Source organism: Elephantulus edwardii, unplaced genomic scaffold (assembly GCF_000299155.1).
Source record: "Elephantulus edwardii isolate Elephantulus edwardi_28Jun2011 unplaced genomic scaffold, EleEdw1.0 scaffold00193, whole genome shotgun sequence".
In the NCBI taxonomy this organism is placed as follows: domain Eukaryota; kingdom Metazoa; phylum Chordata; class Mammalia; order Macroscelidea; family Macroscelididae; genus Elephantulus; species Elephantulus edwardii.
The window spans coordinates 4,758,367-4,776,459 of record NW_006399943.1 but is presented as its reverse complement, the minus strand read 5'-3'; the positions used below and the strand labels follow the sequence as shown (position 1 = coordinate 4,776,459).

The following is an 18,093-nucleotide window of genomic DNA, read 5'->3' as shown; positions in this document are numbered from 1 at the left end:
GTGCAGATACACACGAGCGTGTACACACACATACAATACTCACACATGCACACACATGCCAAGTCCCAGTAACACAGCTGTACAAACACACACACTGGTACATGCATGTGCAGATACACACACACATTCATACACACGACACTCACACATGCACAGGCATGCTCAGTCACAAACATCTATACACACTGGTACATACACATGCAGATACACACACGTCCATGCACACATTTATACAGGTGTGCACAATCACACACAATGCAACACATGCACATACACAGGTGTGCACACAGCTACCTTTTTTTTTACACCTACCTTTTTATAAACACACACATTTATATACACAGTCACACACGCACATTCATCCATATACACACTTTCTCACACACTGATATACATATTCACGTATTCACATACATACATAGACACACATACACAAAACCACACACTCACCTTTCTATTCCTATACCCACACCATTCCTCACACATGGTCACACACACATAAACACACTGACATTCAAATGCACACTAGCACAGACACTCTCACACACCCCATCACAGACACACCACACTACTAGTTTAGGGCAGTAAAATGACAGCAAGAGGTGAGGGTGCTGAGTCAGCTTCCAGAGCCATCAGGCCCAGAGCTGCAACTGAGCACGTGCAGGAAAGAAGAGTGGGAGTCAGCTTGTGTGTGAGAGAGAGAGGAGGGGGGAGGGGGGGAAGGGAGAGGGGGAGAGGGAGGAGAGAGAGAGAGGGATGGAAGAGAGAGGGGGCAGGAAAGAGAGATGGAGAGAGAGAGGGCAGAGAGAGGGAGAAGAGAGAGAGAAGGAGGGGAGAGAGGAGAGGGGAGAAAGGGAGAGAGAGGAAAAGGAGAGAGAGGGAGGGGAGAGGAAGAGAAAGAAGGGGAGGAAAGAAAGGGAGGGAGAGAGAGGGGAAGGGGAGAGGGGAGAGAGAGGGGAGAAAAGGAGAAAGAGGGGAGGGGAAGAGAGAAACAGACGTGGGGGGAAGAGAGAGATGGAGATGGGGAGGAGGATAGGGAGAGGGAGGGGCAGGGGAAGAGGGAGGGGTAGAGGGAGAAAGAGACAGAGAGGGAGGGGGAGGGGAGAAAGAGTGATGGAGATGGGAGGGGAGAGGGAGGGAAGGGGGGAGAGCGAGAGACAGAGAGGGAGAGAGGAGGAGAGAAAGGAGAGAGAAAAACAGAGATGGAAGAGAGAGAAGAGACAGGGGAGAGGGGGAAAGACTCAGGAGAGAGATAGATGGAGAGAGGAGGCAGCCCCCATCCCCCAGCTCTCAGCCCCTCTGTGGAGCCCCTCTGGGCAGGTCATCCAGCTGGTGGATGTGAGGATACTTGGAGGGAGCAGCTGCCTGCTCAACCGGAAAAGGGGCCTGAACCTTCCCACCATCTGGGGGCAGACCGCGTGCTCCTTCACTCTCCCCTAAGCCGCAGGCACTGCTCACGCCCCACAGACTCATTAGGACAGGACAGCAGCATCCCAGACGCCTCCGCACCCCCACGCAACACCCCCCCAAACACACACCCAACACACACACCCATACACGCCCCCCCAATAAAGCTGGGTGGGGCCCCTGCAGACCCCATTTGCTAAGTCCAGCCTCTACTCCGCACCGCCTCTGTTCTGAGCATGCGCACCACACTCTGCTTGGGCTGTTGTTTTAGCTCAGAGGGCCCCAGTGATGTGGGGCACCAGCGGCCCTAGGGCTCCCATGGGGAGGGGTGCCCACCCTCATGTTACACTGACTGCAGGGAATAAGCACAGATGGTTCGAAAGGCCTTCACTTAAGTCTTTTAATAGCCATCATTTCAATACGGCTTTGGGATCTGTCTGCACTTTGCACACTCATCTCAAAGATCCCTCTGAGTCCCCTCATGGCATGGCAGCTCCTGAGGGTACAGAGGCGGGACAGGGGCAGAGGCATGCAGGGCCCCGTCCACAGTCCACAGAGGATAAAGTGCTGATTCTAGGAGGTCTGTCTAGGGCTGCGGGGCTCAGCTGCGGCCTAAGGGGACACAGGATCTGGAGACATCTGGACAGGGAGGAGCTACTGGCATTGAGTGGACAGAGGTTCAGGGATGCTACCCAACACCCATAGTTCACAGGATGGCTACCCGGAGAAGGAGGGGGTCAGTGCCAAGGGGGGGAACTCTCCCTCCTGAGAAATGAGAACGGCAGGGGGGCAGCTCGCTTGGCCCAGGTCTTATGGCAGCACTGGGACCCTCATGAGGTCTCTCTGGAACAGGCCATGTCTGCATGAACTGCTGCCAGCAGAGTGACTGCACCCCGAATCCCTGATAGTCACCCCAACTCTATGCAAGAGCAGGCTGCCCTGCTGCATGCAGGTGGGGAAACTGAGGCTCAGAATAAAAATTGGTAGAGATTATCTCTGCCTGTCCTGACCTGGGGAGCTGGGCCCTGTGCTCCCTTGCCCCCTGCACCCCTCTGCCCCCGCCTTTGTCTGGGCTCTGTTCAGCAGTAGGTAGGATTACAGGTTCTCATGGGCAGGGCCCACATCCACACGCTGGGCCTTTCCCAACACCAGAAAGGTGCACAGTCCCATGTTGCTGATGACAGCCACCAGGTTGAAGAGGGAGTTCCAGGAGCCTGTGGTCTCGATCACGTAACCACCCAGGTACACGCCCACTACACCTGCACCAAGAGAGGGCCAAGTGAGCAGGAGACTCAGGCACAGAGCCTCCAGCCCCAGGCCACCTAGGGCACCCTAGAGAGGTGGCAGAACGGAGCGGAGTGGAGGCACCCTACCTGCCAGGGCGCCAGCTGTGTTGGCCACACCTGTGAAGAGGTCAGAGGGGAGAACAGGGACTGGTCAGTGAGAGAAGGCCTCTAGGACCCTCCAATCACTTTCAGGGTGTCCAGCTGGGGCTGAGAGGCTGGGTGTTCTCACCAAATAGAAAGCCAGCGCAGGATGGGGCCAGGTCCTGGATGTAGACAGAGATACCGCTGGGAGGAAGCAGAGCAGTGGGTGGCTGCAGGTCAGCGCCCCCTGAGGGCTGTCCATTGGGGAGAAGGCTGCCTGTGGGCCAGGGCTACCTGAGACACCCCTCCAGCCTTGCAGTTATGAGGACAGGAGACAGACTCACCTGTGGTTGAAGGTCTGGAGCCCGATGGAGACCGACGCAAAGACCATGGACTTACAGAAGCTGGACGTATGACCCAGACACAGGGCAAACAGGCTGGACAGGCCGAGGCCCATGGTCTGTGCGAGAGAAAGGTGGGGACAGGCTGACAGCTTTCAGCTGCCCTGTCCTGTGGCACCCCAGGCTCCTGAACAAGGGCGTCTAGGGATCTGACCACTGAGTGAGCTGCCCTTGTCCTGGCTCCTAGGGGCGATCTAAGGCCTGGGGACTTTTCTGTACCATGTGTGTCTTTGTCACATGCACATATATGTGGGGCTCCTGGGCCCCACCTGACAACTCACACTAGTGAGGTGACCAGCAGCACCCTCCCAATGCCATGTGGAAGCAACTGCTGGGTCCCGGCTGTGTCTTTGGTCCCAGAAGCTGGGTGACTTAGGGGTACAGGTTTTGGGTAGAGAAGCAGCCAGCTCCCTACCTGCATGAACTTCCGCACCACGATGGTCCTGTAACCTGGGGAGGGCGGAGGACAGCTGCAGGGAGGGAGCACACCCAGCTGAGCTTATTCCAGAGCCAGGGGTGGGGATGGCAGGACCTTTGTGCCCAGGATGGGGTGTCTTGTGACACTGTGAATATGCACGCAAGCTTGAACATATGTGTGATGTGCACACATGTATGAACCCGTGTATGTGTGTGGCCACACACTGCGTGTTAGTATCTGTGTGATACATGCCATACGGGTGTGTACATGTGTGCGTGTGGAGGGTGCAGTGGTGTGGATGTATAGGTGCGGTGTGTGCATCTATGAGGCAGTGTGATTTGTAAGTATATGCAGCATAGCAAACCACTGTGTACATGTGTATGTGAGGAGCGTGTTGGTGCCACATGCACATGTGTGTACATGGGAGGTACACCCATGCAGCATGTTGTCCATGTGTGCATACATCAGTGTTGTGTGTCATGTATGTGCACACATGTATACATGTGTATAAGTGTTGTGCGCCGTGTGTGCACACCTGAGTGTGCACGCGTGGGTGTCTATGTATCAGTGGTCTGTGTCATGCATGTGCGCCTGTATGTGAACACGTGCATGTGTACGTGTCAGTGCTGTGTGTCATGTATGTGCGCCTGTGTGTACACACATCAGTGTGTATCAGTGTTGTGTGTCGTGCATGTGCACCTGTGTGCAGCACAGATGTGTGTGCATATGTGTGAGGTGTGTCTAGGCTGCATACCTGTGCATACATGTGTGTACACTGTGTGTGAGGGTGCATCACGCCACACTCTATAAGATCCCTGGGCTATGACTGCACGGCAGACATGGAAGATGGCTAGAGTGGACACTCAGCAGTCACTGTGATGCTAGCCTGGTTCTGCACCGTGAGTGCTGGTCACTTTGGTTAGAAGGCACTGGCTGGGAGTGGGTGTGAGTGCACATGGACATCTGTACCAGCGGAGTTGAGAGGACACAGTTCCTGCAGGAAATGGCTAGACCTCAGCTTGGGTGGTCAAACTTGGAGACCAGGGTGTCCCTAGGCTCACTGGCAGCATGGGCACCCTAAGTGCTGGCCCCAAGGGCCTCCAGGAGAGGGTGAGTGATCACTCCCTGTCCTTTAATAAATGGGTAAAGAGAGGCTGGGGCAGCAGCAGGAGGAGGACTGAGGCCAGGCTCTTCGTGAGCTCCATTCCCTGTTGCATCCACGCCGGAGGCCCAGGATCTAAAAGATAGGAACCTACTCTGTCCAAGCAGAGCCCCCAAGGCAAAGGCCTCTTCCTAACCCTTCAGTTGTGTCCTCTGGAAAGATGCCTCCCTGGGCCCCAAAAGTGAGTGACCAAGGGCTTGTCAAAACCTCGCCTCACTGGTCTGCTCCAGATTACAGCACCTCCCTCCCACCCTGCCCAGGGGCTCACCATGGCTGATGAGGTGATCCGAGAGAAAGCCACTGAACAGACTGGCGGGGATTGCCACCAGCCACGGCACCACATTGAAGATCCAGCCCTGTGGGGAGACGGCTCAGAGGGTCAGACTGATTCAGCCTTCTGGGAGATTCCACACCCACCACCACCCAAGCCCACTTCCCCATGTCCATCACCACCACGACAACCCACGCCCATCCATGGCTGCCCACACCCATGACCACTGCCACTCATGTCCGCTGGTCTGGGGAGACCACCCCACCACCTGAGTCTCAGAACTGCTGTCTCCCTGTGGCCCGCCTCCCTCATCATCCCTCCACCTCAGGGTCCCAGCACTGCAACAGGAAGTGGCCCTCCCCTAGGAGTCCTGACCACCCAAAACCAGGAGGGCCCCTCTCCTTCCCCAGAGCTCCTGCCTAGTCCCTTGTCAAGACCTCAAGGGTGGGACCTCTCATGACTCGAAGCCCCTGCTCAGGGGGCCATGCTACGTGATGCAGCCCAGTCTCTCAGCAAAGCCAGAGGAGCACCACAGAGGTGAGAGTCCCACACCTGTGTGGGATGGGACCCTTCTAGCCACAAGCCATGCACATCCTGGCCACCACAGGCCCCCTCTGCACTTGGGTGGAATGCCCCAGCCCCTTGGCTCAAGCCATGTCCAGCTGTGCATGGCAGAGGGCCAAGCCGACCCACCTTGGAGCTGGGGAAGGTCTCCCTGAAGAAGGTGGGTAACCAGGACAGCAGGGTGAAGAAAGCGCAGGCCGAGGAGAGCTGGGAGAAAACAGCTGCCCTGGGGCAGGAAGAGGGCTCAGGGGCTCAGGGCCACAGCACCCGCCACAGACGGGGGACTCGGGCCACAGCTCCTGCCATGGATGGGGGACTCGGAATCATGGTGTTCACCAAGGACAGGAGACTCGCCACGGCACTCGCCATGGACAGGAGGGGGCTCAGTGTCCATCTCAGAGAGGACGGGGCCCAGGGCCAAAGCTTAACCACAGCATGTACCATGCCACCCCCACCCACGCCCTGGGGGCAGCACAGTTGTAGCAACTCCTACAACCACCCTGGAAAAGGGAGCAGCTCAGGGCTGGGGAGGTGGATCAGCCAGTTTCTTGTCCCCCTGACCCCCGGGACTAGGCCAAACCCCCTGGCCGTCCCTACCCTGCAGCAGGATCACTCACCAGACAGCCGGCTTCCGGAAGAGCTGTCTCCAGGGGACTTTGGTGTGTCTGGCCACGGGTGGGCTTCGGGCCAGTGTGCCCAGGGCCATCAGCAGATCTGAGGAGCCAGTCCTGTCAAAGTCCACTCCAGCAGACCCAGACAGGGTAACCTACAGGGTCAGCATTGCCCAGCCCCACCTCACACTCCTGCAGGTCCCCTGGGCCCCTTCCTCAGATCTCAGCCACAACTGGGGCGAGTAGAGTCCCCTCCCAGAAGCGAGTCCCAGCTCGAGGTCTTGACCCTTCGTGGAGCTGGCGGGTCTGGCCTCAGTCCCCTCTAGCAGACCCCCCAACTGTACTTCACCCACACACAAGAGGGTCTTATTGTCAAAGGGAACACTCTACATGGAGCAGGGTGACCGGGACAAGGGCCGAGTTGGCACAAGGGCATCTTTTTCAAAGTTCTAGTCTGACGGTACTCTGGTGATATAATGTGCAGCAGGTCAGAACACTAAGCAAAAGGTCCGGGATTTGAACCCACACGCAGCTCTGAGGAAGGGACGGACCACCTTCCACAGGGATTTGCAGACTCAGAACCCCGATGAAGGGTTGCCAGGAGCCACAGTGGGCTCTGCGGCAGTGGGCTTGGCTTGGACAGTCCAGGGCAATGGCGGCTCAGAACTCGCCCTGTGTGTGGCACTGCATGCCCAGGCCCACCCCGTCAGCGCAGGCTGGCGCCATTAGGATGTGGAGTAGGTCTGGGAGGGGCTTCCAGGCAAATACAGGCTAGCCAGAGAGGCCAAGCAGAGCCAGACACACAGACCCTCCCGGCCAGAGCCCTAAGGTAGGCGGGGCTGGGGGGCTGGGCTTGCTCTGCTCTTCACAGGGTTCCCCGAGCTAGAGGTGGACTTGACAGTGGTAACAATGGCTGAGCTGGTCTAGAGAGTTCTGTCTGGGTGGGTGTGGAGCAGGCAGCCCCAAGGGCTGACTTGGAGGATGCCCAGCGGCCCCTCGCCCGCCTGCTTCACTGGCATTACCGCCTTTGCTCAGGAGGTAGCTGTACACGTAGCACACCCAGAGCAGGGTCAGTCCTCCAGAGAAGTAGAAGACACTCGGCCAGCCATACCAGTCCAGGAGCAGGGAGCCCACGCCTCCGGTCACCATCGTTCTGGAAGGACAAGCTGAGGTCATGAGCTTGGCCATAGCTGTGTCAGGAGAGGGGTGCCCTGGATCCTGTGTCCCACCTGTGGCCAAGGCCAGTGAATGACTCCTGGGTGCAGCTCTGGTGGGGCGGGGCTCTGTGCAGGGCCACATTTGGGCCCCAGTGGCCCTGGTCACATCCCTGCTCCTCACCTGGAATTCACCACTAACCTAATCGGTGCTCTGCCTTGTGACTGGCTAAACGTGCTCACCTGCCTGGCTGGGCTGTCTGGCCACACACCCCGCCCCGCCCCACCTCATGAGTCCCCAAGACAGGCTCGCAGATCCAGACAGCCAGGACACCAGGGTCGCAGAGGCCTGGAGCTGTCTGAGGGGGTAGGGGGTTGGAGAGCAGGTGGACAGGTCCCTGACACTGAAAGCTCTCAGCTTTCAGACCCCCAGAGGACTGGCCAGTGCCCACCAGCAGATTGGAGGGTGGAGTGAAGGGCTGCTCTCCGGTCTTAGGTCACAGGCCCTGGGTCACCAAGGCATCGCTGCCATCAGGGTGAGAACAGGCTGGGGCAGGATCTGAGAGGCTACTTCTCTCCTGGCCTGCCCCACTAGGAAGCTGACTCACCCGACCTGGGAGCCGGTGCCCACGGTGCTGTAGGTGAAGGCCCGCTCGCTGTCCCGGACCTTCTGAGATAGCAGGCTGGTCAGGGCTGGGAAGTAGACGCCTGGAAAGCAAGCACAGAGGGCACGGTCCAGGGAGAAGGTCCAGCTCATGAGTCCCACTCAACGATGAGGCAGGGAGGCGACCACTCAGGTGACCATTCAGGTCTGCAGGGATCAAGGTGTTGTGAGAGCTTCGGGCTTCAAGCTGACACCTCACACCCATGGCGTGGGCCTTCGTGCAGATGAATGCCCGTGTGGATGTGCACACAAACGTACACACACGCCTAGCACCATCACACCTGCATCCCGCTGTGCTCCACAGGGTACCTGAGCTGATGTGCACACAGGTGTGCATGTACATACACATGCCTCCAGCACAGATGCACACAGAAGCTACACATGCCCAGAGTCCTCCCCATCACACCCACCAGCTGTGCCCCATGGGTCTGTGTGCTGACAGCACACGCACAGGCACATGCATATTCCATGTGCACACACACACACACACACACACACACACACACTTTTGTCACCAAGCCTGCTGCAGGTGCCTTGTGAGTTCTTGCACTGACACATTCACACACACGTGTACAAACTACTATTGCACCAGGCTCTCTGCTGTGCATGCACACACGTGCTCACACGGGCACACGCACGCACACAGATACATACCCCTACCCACATGGCAGCTCTGTCTCTACCTGTTTCAGGTATGAGCTCCTCCTGGGAAATCACTTGGCTGAAAGCTTCTCTAGCAACTTCAAAAAGTGTGAGCCCCACAGCCCCATCCCCTCCATTTTAGAGGGCTCCCAGTCTGGAGGGGGCTGGTGAGCAGCCTGGAGTCCTGCAGTATCGCCCAGAGGGCCTTGGTGACACAGTCCCTCCCAGGGTGACTATTACATGTCATTACAGCAGTGGGCAGTGCTCAGGTGCCGCATTCAAGGTTTGGTCTGTGCTGTCAAATCACAACTGACTCATGCCTGACCCTTGGGTGGTTTTTCAGAGACTAAGTCCCGTGGGAGGAGCTTGCCCGTCCTCCTCCTGTGGGGCAGCTAGTGGATTCAAACCCATCTGCTGGGTCACCAGAGCCCCGCGGCTTAGCCCATGGATGTCTCTACACAGACCGTTTGTCGCTAGGGCCAGGTCTGTCTTCAGGCTGCAGCCTGGAGCCTGATACCTGGTTTCCCAGGCTTGAGGGTGAAATGGAGATGAGCCTTGTTCCTCAGGGCAAGGAGGCGCTTGGACAGCCTGCAGCAGGGAATGCTCACGAGTGGTCAATGGAAGGACAGCATCCATACTGCCCACAGATGACGACCTGAAGGGGACCAGTGGTGGGGACCAGGTGGGAGTGGAGACTGCAAATGCTGACGTAGGCTCGAGACAGAACGACTGGGCCATCTCACTGGCTCATTTCTGGTCTTGTTTGTTCCTGCTTTCCACAATCACATCCAGTCTTTTCTAATGAACAGTAAAGGTGTCCGTCCTGTGTCACATCTCTCAGTCCAGAGGCAGAGTGCCTTCCGCTCCGTGCTTTCCCATACGCGTGTGCGACACACCAGTCCACAGCGTGCACACTGCAGACATTCACTCTGAGTTGGTTGGGGGTGCTCACGCTCACATGCAGCTGTGCACACGCTACAAACCCAGGTACACACACTCCCACCCAGCTGCGTCTGCCATACATATGTATACTCACATTTTTCATATGTGCTCACACCCTCACACATGCGCAAAGTCGAAACCTTGCAGAGTCACACGGCAGAACTGGCCTGGAAGCACCAGAGTCCATTCCTAGAGTCAGACCAACTGACTCTGCAAGGTCACCACAGGGCAGGGCATCTGTAGATGCCACAAAGTCAAGTGACAAGCACAACGGACACTGCCCCATTCTGCTGTGCCTGTCCCAGAACAGGCAAGGGATAAGCTTCCACCTTTCAGGAGAGAGGCCAAACCTACGGGCAGACTCAGAGGCGCCTGGCCTTCCCTGGAGGCCAGGCCCTGCCCATGCCCATGCCCTCTGAGTGATGCTTGTCGACCAGCTGCTGTTTGAGAAATCTGTCCCCAGCTCAATGGGCTGTGATAGTGGCCAGGGTCTGGGCTGCAGAAGGCACCAGCTCCACAGTGAACCTGTTCACCCCCAGGATGTGGAGAAACAGCTGAGCTGAAGCCCTGTCACAGGGAGGTCGGCTCACAACGGCTTGTGTCTTCACCTTGAGAGCAGTGTGACTGTGGCACTGCTTTCTTGGGTCTCCTGGAGCCCCCCGGGCAAGGCATGATCAGTGAGAGCCAGAATCATCACCGGAGGCCTTCCTGGGCCTGGTCACTCACAAAGACAGCCCACCAGGCCAGATCCCCAAAGCAGGCAGTACTGAGTGCTGACCATGCCTCGTGTGACCCAAGGCCACCATGTCTTCTGCTCGTCTATGCCACCCCAAGGAGGCCCAGCTGAAAGCCACTCTCCTCCTCCTCTCATGACTGGCCACTCCGTCATTCAGTGAAGCCATCCTGACCCTCCATGGCCTCCGTGGACCAGCACTGTGCTCGAGGGTGATCTGAAGAGGCAGCACTATTACTCTTTGACTGTGGGGTGCCGGGACAGGGATGGACAAGGGCCAAAACCCACGCACCGTGTCAGTGCTATTGTCTCAAGGCTGGCCATGTATCTCCTCAGGTCCCAGAGGTCCTGGCATCTGTTTCTGGACCCTGGACCACAACAGTGGCCTCTCTCTGGGAAGGGAAAGGAAACCCCTCTGCTTCAGAGAGGTCTGAGGTAGGGAGGCTGGGGTGATGAGAAGTGTGTGAAAGGCTGTCTCAGAGGACCCTCCAGACTGCTGGACTTGGGAAGGATGAGGGCTGTAGGTGAGCAGAGTGGCTGCCTGGAGCCACCAGCAGATGGAGCCAGGAGTCCCCGAAAGGAATCCCCCGCAGAGAAGCAAATCCTCACAGATGGTGCCCTACACAAATACAGGAAAATCAGGGACTGAAGCAGATCCCTCTGGCTGGACAGTGTCACTCAGGGGCCTCGCTGATGACAGAGGTCAGAGCTGGCAAAGTGTCACCAGATGAGCCTCACTGATCCTGACTGTGCCTCTCCTGAGTGTGGCCAAGAGTGCACAGACACTCACACACGTGTGCATGTGTGTACATGTGTGAACACACATCCATGTACACGAGTGTGAGAGTGCCCAAGAATGCACAGACACCCGCACACGTGTGTGCGCACGTGTGTACATGTGTGAACACACATCCATGTACACGAGTGTGAGAGTGCCCAAGAATGCACAGACACCCGCACACGTGTGTGCGCACGTGTGTACATGTGTGAACACACACATCCATGTACGTATGTGCAAGTATGGCCAGGAGTGCTGACACCCACACGCTCTCATGTGCACACATGCACATACACGCAGGGAGACACAAGCATATCCGAGTAGGCACACATGCTGTATGCACACACATGCATGTGGACACACGGCCAACTACTCATATGAGCATGTGAGTGCTTGTCTACACACACCCAGGTGCACATGCAGACACAAAGATGCGTGCTCTGTATGCAAGCACATCCTGTCACTTGTACGTACACGCATGCACATACGTGTACACACACACCTGCACATTACTATCCATATACATGCTTGCACACATAAACATGAATGAGATGCACACGTGGCACACACATGCACACATACCTACACACGCGCTCGATCAGCTCACCTTGGAGCAGACCCATGAGGACTCGGGAGCAGGTCATGGAAGCCAGGTGGGCAGAGCCCAGGTGGGCGAGCAGCGGGGTGGCAGCTGTGATGAGGCCCCAGGCGGTGGCTGACAGCAGGATGACTTTCTCACCTCCAATGCTGGGAGAGACAAGGGCATGAGGGGTGAGAAGGGAACGGGGAGCCAGTGGGAGTGGGGGGCCTGTCTGTGCATACCACGTCTGCCTCAGCCAGGATGCTGGGTCTCCTGAGGCTGCTGTGCACCCGTGCACCTCCTCCTGCCCACAGGGATCCTGCCCACATTTCTTCCTCCAGGTGGGGCCTCTTAGCAGCTTCAGTCACCACCGACCTGCCCCTCTCAGCTGGCCTACCTCCCCCTGCTGAAGGCCCCATGTGTAGGGGATAGTTACCAGTCTCCAAGGTGGCCACCCACCACCTGCGTCAAGCAGTAGCCCCAGAAGAAGCTGCTGAGCACCACGCCTGCCTCTGTCTTGCTCCAGCCGAAGTCCTGGCTCATGGACGCAGCGCACACGGACATGCTCACACGGGCACAGTATAGCAGACACGTGCCCAGCAGCAGTGTCCTTGTCCACACCTGGCACTCGAGCCTGCGGGCACAGGGTGGCAGTCAGGCCCAGTCCCTCTTCCCTATCCTGACGGAGAGGGCAGCGCACGCTGGTGCCTTTCTGGTCACTTGGGCACAGCCTGGCTATGGAGAGGCAGCCCAGCAAGCGCTCAGCCCCGGGCAGTCTCGATGCCCAGTGCAATCACTGAGCAGCAGACGCTGTCCGTTCCTCTGGCCAGTCAATCACGGCCTGGAGCTGCTGAAAGGCCTTGTCAGGTGGGAAGGTTCTTGGAGTTGGTTTCATAGACGACAGCTGTGGGCCTGAAGCTGCCTAGGCCACTTGAAGAGCCAGGATGTGAAGAGGTTTCCAGGCCTCCCTGATCCTTAGTGGCTACTTCCTTGTCAGCCCACTGGGAATCAGGGTCTCTGCCCTCCTACTCCTGCCTGGGTCCCCCCAGTGCCCACAGTAAGGTGTCAGCCAGCAGCCCAGTGCCCACTCTGAAGGAAGCAGCCAACCCCTGCGGTGGCCCTGGCAGGTCTGCTGTGAAAGACACTCAGGAGGTGTTCTGGTGGCCCTAGCAAGAGCCTCCTGTCCCCAGGTGTTTGCATAGGTTTGCTCTTTAACGCTTGACTGAAAAAAGGTGGCTACAGTGACACGGGAGCAAGGTATCTAATGCCCTACCAAATGCCAGTCCAGACGCGTCTAAATGAAGCGTGGCCCATGCATTATCTCAGGAGTAGTGTCACCTGAGGTTCAGACACGGGCTCAGTAGGGCAGTCCCCAGGGCCTGGTCATGGGTGGATCTGTGAGGAACAGCTGAGGGGGCCCTCCAGCAGGCTGGGGTAGGTGTGAAGACGGGGCTACTTCCAGCCCAAGAGGGGGTCTCTAGAGGCCACAGGACAATGACCACCCAGTTTCCCCTGGAAGTGAGCTTCTTCCTCTGCCAAGTCCACAGGCAGGCTGGCAGGTCCACCCGGACACTCTTCAGTGTGGACTATGCTGTAAACGAGGCTGTACACCACAGAGCACTGTCCCCACAGCACCACAGTGACAGGCCATCAAGCTCAACCTCAGAGCAGGCTTCAGAACATTCTGCAGAGGCTTGGGCAGCTCGCCAGGAGCCAGGGAGACTCACTGAGTGAATGGGGGCTAACTGGATCCATCTAGGTGAGCAGATAGGCCTGGGTGAGAGGTTGAGTGAATGGGGGATGGGAGTGGGCAGGGTTTCAGGTGAGTTGCTGGGTGAAAGGGATCTGGGGGAGAAGTGAGCGGAAGGCCCCAGGACAGCCACATCCCTCTGACGGTGTCTGGCAAGTGGCTGTGGGCTTAGAATGAACATGCCAGCTCTGGGCTTTGCAAGGTCACCACTTTGCTTTCTGGCCTGCAGTCCTCTTCCTCCCCACTGGCTTGGCCTCCCTGTGGCCCTGCAGTGGATGGACTGTCAATGGTTACTGTTCAACAAGGTCTGAGCTGCAGCCCTTTCCAAAGAGGTGGCCAGGTAAAGTGTTGGGCAGAGGCCTACAGCAGGGCCCCCAGCTGGTAGCAGGGCCCCCAGCTGGTAGCAGGGCCCTCAGCTGGTAGCAGACACCCTGAGAGCTGAGGCCGAAGCCCAGAGGCCAGAAGCTGTGGAGTGGTGCCATTCTGAGTCAGGGCCCCTCTGGAGGAGCCCAACCAGGCCCTCTCACCCACGAGCCCATTGAAGGGCCACAGGTGGAGTTCCTGGGGAGGCTTGTTTGAGCCGGGCTGCTGTCCCCAAGCCACCCTGGACAGGGGACAGGGCGCTGGTTAAGAAGGCCAAGAGGCTTCTGGGAGGTGCAAAGGGAGCACAGGCAAGAGAGCAGAGCAGGCTGGTGCCCCAGGGTTCATGTCTTGCACATCACTCCCAAAGGGGACCCCTGGGTGAGGAGTGCTGGTGGCACCCACACCCATGTGCAGATGTAGACAGTTTGGGGTGTCAGTTCCAGAACATGAAGGGGCGCGTCTGCACCTTGCCCCTAGCTTTCTCTCTGGCAGCCCTGAACGCCCACCCTCCAGGGTCCCCTACCCGCAGGCCCAGGGCTGCGGGGTCACATAAGGGAGGTGGGCTCGGGCAGTCTCTTTCTCCCTGTCTACAGTCGAGGGTGCCCCAGGAGGCTGAGCCAGTGGCTTCTGGGGTCTCCCCTTCTCCCTCCTGCTACCAGCCTCCCCAGGTCCCCACTGCTGCCAGGACAAGCCACTGGCTCGCCAGCCGCCCCTGTCACCGCCCACCTGGACCACGGGCCGTCCTGGGCCGTGTCCCTGCGGGCTTCGTCCGGTCCTGGCTGCATCGGCGGCGGCGGGACGATCTGGACGCTGGGCCAGAGGAGCCCACGCGGCAGCGCCGCCGCCCAGGGCCACGTGTCAGTCCCGGCGCTTCCGTCCGGCGCTCCCAGGACGTGTCGCCCCCGGACAGCCACCCAGCGGGCGGGGCGCGCCACCCAGTCCCGCCCTGTGGACAGGCCGGCCCCTGCGCCCACCGGACCCAGGAAGTGGCCCGGGCGCACAGGGCTCCCGGCGCAGCGCTTCCTCCCGCGGCCGCAGAGCGGGAACCCTGCCCACCCCCGGGGCCAGCCTAACCCTAACCCTGAGCCCCCACCCGGAAACTCGGCGTGGCAGCTGGGCCTGGGGGCGCGGTGGGCGAAGCTCGAGAACCGACCCAAAAGTTGGCGGTTGGCGCCCGCTGGCCCTGGGGGAGGGGCGAGCGGCCGTGAGTCCAGGCGGCTTGGGACCGGGTAGGTCCGCACTGTCCTAGGGAGTCGCAAACCTCTGCTTCTCCTTTCTTCAGGGGGCAAGTCTCACCTGGCCCGGTTCCCCAAAGGCCAGAACCCCCGCCCCTGTGCTGGAAAAAGAGGCTGCCGCCTGCTTCCCCTCCAGCTGTCAGAACTCACTCCTGGTTTTTCCTAGGGGAAGTCAATTCCTAGGGCCTCTGGTGGGGAGAGGGGCCCCCGGGCCCCACCTGTGCGATGGGGGAAGAGGCTATACAGGGCTTCGAACTCATCTGGAAAATAGTTCTGCAAGCCTCACCACACAAGGCTGGGCACACCAAATGAATCCTAGGGCAGGACCCCAACATGAAGACTTGCCACGTCCACCCACCCGTCCTAAGGGGGACTCTGAGACAGCCTGGGGCACTGAAGGTGGCTACCAGGTCAGAGTCCACTGCTCAGGCCAGCAGGCCTCCTGAATGCTGCCAGTGCGGGGGAGGTGCCCAGGGGCAGTGCCTATACAAACGACACAGCCACAGCTCAACCGCTGGCCCGAGACCCATGACCTGTCCTGGTGGCTCATCTGTGTCACTGCTGAGCTGCAGGCAGCAGGGCACATGTCACACCAGCAGGGTGCTGCCAGTACTTCACACAGGGAGCCCCATGCTCTGAACAGGAGAGTGCGGAGCAAGTGAAGAGGTTAAGTGGTGATAGGAGTGCCCCAAGATGTTGGACGGCATTTGAACAAGATGATGGAACAAGCCACGCACATGTGTTCTGGGGGAAGGGGTCAGAACGTGAGCCTCAGCTGCCCAGGTTGAAGACTGGGGGAGAGATGAGGCCATGGTGTGGGGAGGCCAGTCCCACGGCCTTGGGCAGGTGAAGACCAACTATGCCGAGCTAGGAAGCCCCTTGGTCACAGGACCACTGGGCTGCTGTGTGGCCCACAGTGTCCACAGGTGTGTGAGGTGGATGATGTGCAGTGTATATGAAGGCCAGCAGGGAGAAGTCTGTCCTCTATGTCGGTCAGTGGCCTTGCCTCCCTGACCGCAGAGTAGAAGGCCCACCTGCAGTTTCCAAACCCCAGTTAGGCAAAGCTCTACCACACTGAGGTACAACCCATAGGAAGCCCGGTGTCTGCAGAGGAGACATGCAGGTGTAGCCAGGAAGAGGGCATGTCCTGGCCAGCAGCTGCTCAGGGTCATGGTCATTTCCTCTCTGGTACTGGGATTGGACACACCATCCAAAATACAGTGCCTTACCCTGAAGACAAGGCATGGCAGGCACAGCAGTCCTGACACCCGCATTCCTGTCTCCCTCCCAAAGCTGCAGACTGCCTGCTTCCAGGACAGCTGTCATCACACAATGGCTCCAGAGGCAGACACACAGGAGGGTGGAGAGTTCAAGCCCCAGAGCACCATGTTCACACTGCAGTTGCACAAGCCTCGCCTTCACACAGCCACACACACACGACACAGACACCCCCAACTTTGCCCTGCAGGTCACAGGCTGGTGTCTGCCTGCAGCCTTTTCCTCCCCAGGCTACTGTCCAGACCTGTGCCCTGAGTACACCAGGCCCTGCAGCGCTCGTCACTGACAGCCCATTCGGAGCTGGCATCCTGAGCAAGGAAGGGCTGCTGCTGACAGGAGGCTCTCGCACCCGACAGGAGGGGTCTCCTCCATGGGCTGAGATGCAGGCGGGGCTGTCCTCCAGCACTCTGCTGGCAAGTGGTGAGGGGCTTTCCTTTCTCAGGTCCCAGAGACAGGACGTTTGGGTAATCCACAACCCACAAGGCCTGCTCAGTGTCAGCTTGACGCCTCACTAGGGGTGTGTGGGCAGAAGCCCACTGAGAGGCCTCGCCCTTCATCCTTCAAGTCCTTCAAACGGGGCTCTCCCATGACGAAGAGTCCAGAATGAAGGCTGCATAGTGGAGGGGTGGGAGAGCGAGCGACAGAGCGAGCGAGAGAGAGAGAGAGAGAAAGAGAGAGAGAGAGAGAGAGTGTGTGTGTGTGAATGTATGACAAAGTTGTTTTTTAGCTTTTTAAAGAGAAAAGTGAACTGAGAGTAAGGGGTAGGCATGGAGGAAAGTGTGCAGCAATGAATGAATGGAAATCCAAAGTCTCTGTAAACTCTAAAATAAATTTTATTAGGAAAAAAACCAAAACAAAAAAACAGTTCTCCCTAGGCTGGACACCCACATGGTCCCTAGCAAGGCCTCGCAAACAATGGGGGTTAGTAAAGCTGGGGGACAGACATGAAGTATCATGGCAGGCTTCCTACTGTGAGAAATTCCAAAGGAAAAAGAATATTACGACTTAGGTTACTAAAACTTAGCCTAAAATCACGCAGAGGTCGTAGAGATAGAAGCTCCAAATGGTCTGAGCCACTTCCTTTAAGGGAGGTGCTCCTGAGAGCTGAGTCTGTCACAGCCTGCAGCGAAGAGATCACAGGATGCAGGGACACAGCCACAACAAAGGCACAGAGCCAGTCTCCTCCTGCCCTTCCTTCTGAGAGACTAACATCGCATAAACAGCACTGTTGTTGAGCACCATTGGGTGGGACTGACCCACAGCTGACCCTCCAGCGGGTTTTCAGAGACGGTTAATCGGTTAATCGCTCGGGAGATCACCCACCCTTCTCCCGCAAAGCAGCTGGTGGCCTTAAACCACATGCCTTCTTGCAGTGCAGTTTCTTACCACTAGGCCACATTGTTGTTATGTGCCGTAGAGTCTCTTGAGACCCATAGCGACCTAAACTCTGTCCTGTGCCAATAGCACTGTCTCTGATATACCCATCTTGAATACCCCAGTCACTCAATCAATCCACCTCAGAGGGCCTTCCCCTCCTGAACTGTCCCTCCACCCTACGAAGCATGATGTCCCTCTCCAAGGACTGGTCCCTCATTACAACATGTCCAAAGTATGTTAGACGGAGCCTCAGAATCCTTACCTCCAAGGAGCCACCCAGTTTAACCCTTTCCAGGATGAATCTTTGTTTTCCTAGCAGTCCATGGTACCCTCAATACTCTTCTCCAGCACCACAGCTCAAAGGCATCAATTCTCCTTCTATCCTCCCTAGTCACT

General features: G+C 58.0%; 1 protein-coding gene across 1 annotated transcript; it reads right to left on the bottom strand.

The window, feature by feature from the left end:
- Positions 1–2,502: 2,502 nt before the first annotated feature.
- SLC17A9 (solute carrier family 17 (vesicular nucleotide transporter), member 9) lies at positions 2,503–14,592 on the bottom strand. Its single transcript, XM_006896878.1, has 13 exons — positions 14,534–14,592; positions 12,131–12,328; positions 11,722–11,861; positions 7,964–8,063; positions 7,224–7,354; positions 6,208–6,304; positions 5,720–5,816; positions 5,024–5,111; positions 3,591–3,625; positions 3,119–3,234; positions 2,923–2,978; positions 2,781–2,810; positions 2,503–2,666 (listed from the first exon to the last, which is right to left on the bottom strand). The coding sequence occupies exons 1-13, from the start codon at positions 14,590–14,592 to the stop codon at positions 2,503–2,505; spliced, it is 1,311 nt and encodes a 436-aa protein (XP_006896940.1).
- Positions 14,593–18,093: the final 3,501 nt, after the last annotated feature.